At 37.5% G+C, this 3,891-nt stretch overlaps 1 protein-coding gene across 3 annotated transcripts in view; it reads left to right on the top strand.

Annotated features, from left to right (window-relative positions):
• LOC106521329 (E3 ubiquitin-protein ligase Midline-1) overlaps positions 1 to 3,891 on the top strand; it is a 79,420-nt gene that overhangs the window by 64,381 nt on the left and 11,148 nt on the right. For all 3 annotated transcript variants that reach the window (XM_014013861.1, XM_014013859.1, XM_014013860.1), the window contains exon 4: positions 2,434 to 2,541. In XM_014013861.1, the coding sequence (XP_013869315.1) occupies positions 2,434 to 2,541 (108 nt within the window). The remainder of the gene's footprint in view (positions 1 to 2,433; positions 2,542 to 3,891) is intronic.

Below are 3,891 nucleotides of genomic sequence, written 5' to 3'. Positions count from 1 at the left end.
CACACACACACACACACACACACACACACAAAGAATACCAAACACACAGTAACATTTTAAAACAGTGGTGTCATTCTTTACCCTACACTTAATCTCACAGGTACCTACCTAAAACTAACCAAAACCTTGGTCCTAAACCTAACCCCACACCCGTAATTTGCATTTGGACCCGTGGGGACCAATTCACTTCAGTCCCCACGAGGCTGCTTTTTTTGGGGAAAAGTTTTCCCATGTTGTAGGAAAAACCCGTCCACTATACACACACACAAACACACAAGCTGCATTTGATGAATGACGTGAGGAATGAGGATACAGGAATAATTGCTTGCGTGCCGTAGAATAGCTTTCTGAATATTTCACATCAGATTATCCCAAACTGACTGGGAAGACACGCYAGAAAAAACAAACTCGCATCCGGTTTGTATGACTCACCATCTCAGCTGTGCCCACAGACTCTTACTCCTGCAGGACATTGCAGACGCATGCTTCTTTAGCCAGCACCACGTTTGTTGTTTGAATTTAATGCCAAACCACACTTGAAGCTTTTCTTTTGCTTTGTGCATGTTGGAAAACAGGACATCAGAGAGCAGAATGAGATGAGGATATTGTGCACATGTAAAATCATTACATGTAACAGTTTGTCAGCATAAATGATATTTAATGGCTGCATTTTTGTGTCGTTAGTAAAGCCAGTCTGTGTCTGCACAATACATGACCCTTATTTACAAGGATATTTTTTGGAAACAAATCGGATGGTTTTGTGAAAAAAAAAAAAAAGTTTTGTTTGGACAAGGCCTTTAGTCCGCTTATTATTGCTACTGTTGCAGATTTTAATATTCTGTCAATAAGAAACATGTGTACTGAAAACTGCATAAAACCTAACAAACGTCCTGTAGTAAGCTGGAAATTTATGAAGTAGCAGTAAATAGATTGTAAGATACAATATTCATGATTCAGTTTTTAACATTTTATAGTAATTTTTGGGGCTCGATAAATTGTGCTTCATCTTGTGCAAATCTAAGGTTAAATGTATCTCCTAATGTTGCTTTCCAGATACTATGAGTTGATCTGAAGGGATCTGTTCACAGTCAGATGTGTCACATCCAAACACGCTACATGATTAATTTGGTTGTGACATAACACTGTCTTTGTCGTTACTGTGTAATGTGACATGAGGGCAGAAAAAAACCCATACATTTTAGTTTTGGTTTATATAACAAGACCTGACAATTGTTGCTTTAACATTTGAACACAAATTAGATCCCAAATATAAATGCATGCWATTCACATAGTGAACTGCTACATGTCGATGTCAAATGGGGTCAAACAAACCAATTAGCAAAGATGAATTTATWTGTAAAGGCACTGCTGTACAACTGAACAAAGGCATTCAGCTCAGCAGGTCTCACATTACCAATGAGACGTAATCCAGGTGGCAAATTGTTTCTTCTGAAAACGTGGTCTCAGAAAATTACATAAACGTTGTTCAGAAGGAACTTTTTTAAGGGAGCCCTTCACAGGCTTGTTTTGTGTTGTTAAAGAAAAGCTAATGACTTCTCATGATGTCATTTTCRAAACACCTGTGGACATGCAGAAGGTGTGTGTGTTTGTGCAGGAAAGTTTGAGTTTGCATTAAGTGTGTAAGCTTTCCTGGCTCTGAAAGAACCGCAGCAGACTTCCTTTTTTTTAATGCTCCCCAAGATGTCGCTTGTTGCTACAAGAAAAGTTTACAAGGTGCTGAAAGAGCTGCCAGGAAATGGCTACAATCAGAAACTGCACATTATGGTTGGACCTGCAGTCGTATAGTTGGGCTTGAACTACTTTTATAGCCTGATCAGAGCTTTTAACTGTAAAGCGAACCAAAGACTCTGGAGGACTGAGGTGACTGCTGCTTTTATTCAGAGGAAACTCATGACAGAACCACMCTGAAAGTAATCAACTTCACATTTCACCTCCAACTAAGCAAATAGGTTGTATTCATTATAATTCAAAGGACATTATCTTTTTGCTTTGTGTGTGTGTTTTTTCCCTCAAATGTCTCCCAAACCAATGAACAGTTTTTTTTTTACAAAAAATTACAGAAAGTACTTACTGGATGTCCATCTTCAACTGATTACTTTTGAAACCGATCCAATACYGCATGGTCACAACAGCTAATTAACAATAGCCACCATATGGTTATACTTCAGTGCATTTTATGGACATTGAGCTAAAACTTGACATGGTGGTAGCTGTCATTTACACACACTTGGTATACTCTGAGTTACACAGCTCATGATGTTGCATGAGATGATGTTTCCCTTGTTTAATCAAAATTGGTTCAATGCCRAGATTCCTCAACATAAGATGATTTTAGTTTAAAACTCTGGCAGGAAACCTTGTTCATCACGTTGRTGAATAACAGATCATGATGCTATCTGAACTGGTTCTCAGGTGAATGCATCCCACCAGGAGGGGAAGCTCATGGAGGAGTGTGATGTCCTGATTGACATCATTCAGCAGAGGAAGCAGATCATCGGCAACAAGATTAAAGAGGGGAAGGTGAGGTGAACACATATTGGCTTTGAAATAAATAAAAAATGTAAAGCTAGGCATTGGTCTACTTTTTATTTTTATTTTGTACAAATTTGTTGCATGCCACCATCAAAGTTGGCAATCGTGTAACTGACCACAATCTTGATCGTCTGTTAGCAAAAATATTGCATGAGCAAGGACATGTTTGAACCAAACTCAGAAAAATACTCACAACTACAGGTTTGAAGCCAACCTGGTTCAAGATGGCCACCACAGCAAATCTTCTGAAAACTCTCTATAACTCAACTTTATAGATACTGAGCCAAAACTCCCCTGGTAGTAGCTGAGAGTTGAGACCTTTCTACAAATTTGAAGCGTAACTGATTGGAGACAACCCTGTTTCTTATACAYCATATTAACTCTAGAACAGATTTTAATGTCACTTAAAGAAATTAATTATTGGAGGTACATGTCCATCTTCCTAACTTTTGGAGCCGACTCAATTAAAGATGGCTGCCACAGCTAATATAGCCAAGTAAACAGGAAATATAGTTAGAACTCTGTCAGTTTTACATTTTTTGAGCTAAAATTTWATCTTATGGAATAACAGTATCAACACGTATTTGGAGTTTTAGCACATTTTGCAAGATCTTGAAATATTGTGTGTTTCCATGTAACATTATTTTAAGATTTGAGCAAAAATAGTTAWGACTTTAAATACTTTAACTGACCAGTTTTCACGTAGTGATTTGTGTTTTGATCTTTCTTTATATGTTGTGTTAAAAACTGGTGAAAAACATGCATTCCTTTAAAGAACATTTGGTCTTTAACTCACCTTTGCTTTAGTAATCACTAAACATATTATTCCAGAAAAATAAAGAACAAAACATATATTTGCAGCAAGTTCCTTTTGTTTTTTGAACTAACAACAGCAGAATGTGATGCCATCAAAGCAAACTCTACGGGGCCAACAGATGGCCAACAGTTCAGATGCCTGAGATGAAAACCCTTTGACACATTCCAAACAGATTGGGAGGGGGGCAGTCAGACTGGCCTGAAGTGGATCCCACAGCATATGGAGGAGATGTTTGCTTGTACTCAAAGCCCAGATGACTTTTTTAAGCTGGGTGTTGTAAAACTTGAAATGCTTCTGAGATTTATTTCTCCCACCGTGTAATTTGAGTTTTCAGCTTTTTACACTTTATCAAGAAAGAGCAAAGAAATATATTTGTCTTCACAAAAAAATAAAAGGCACAATGATCACAGCAAAAATCTTTCCAAAGACAAAGCTTTTGTTGGGTTTTTAATTCCTTACAAGCCAAACTGATGATAAAATGTCATTTGACCTCAATCTAACTGCTGACCTAAATCTGGGAG

This window comes from Austrofundulus limnaeus, unplaced genomic scaffold (assembly GCF_001266775.1).
Source record: "Austrofundulus limnaeus strain Quisiro unplaced genomic scaffold, Austrofundulus_limnaeus-1.0 Scaffold107, whole genome shotgun sequence".
NCBI classification, from domain to species: Eukaryota; Metazoa; Chordata; class Actinopteri; order Cyprinodontiformes; family Rivulidae; genus Austrofundulus; species Austrofundulus limnaeus.
Note: the sequence above shows the minus strand (reverse complement) of the source record. Positions and strands in the feature narration are given on the sequence as shown.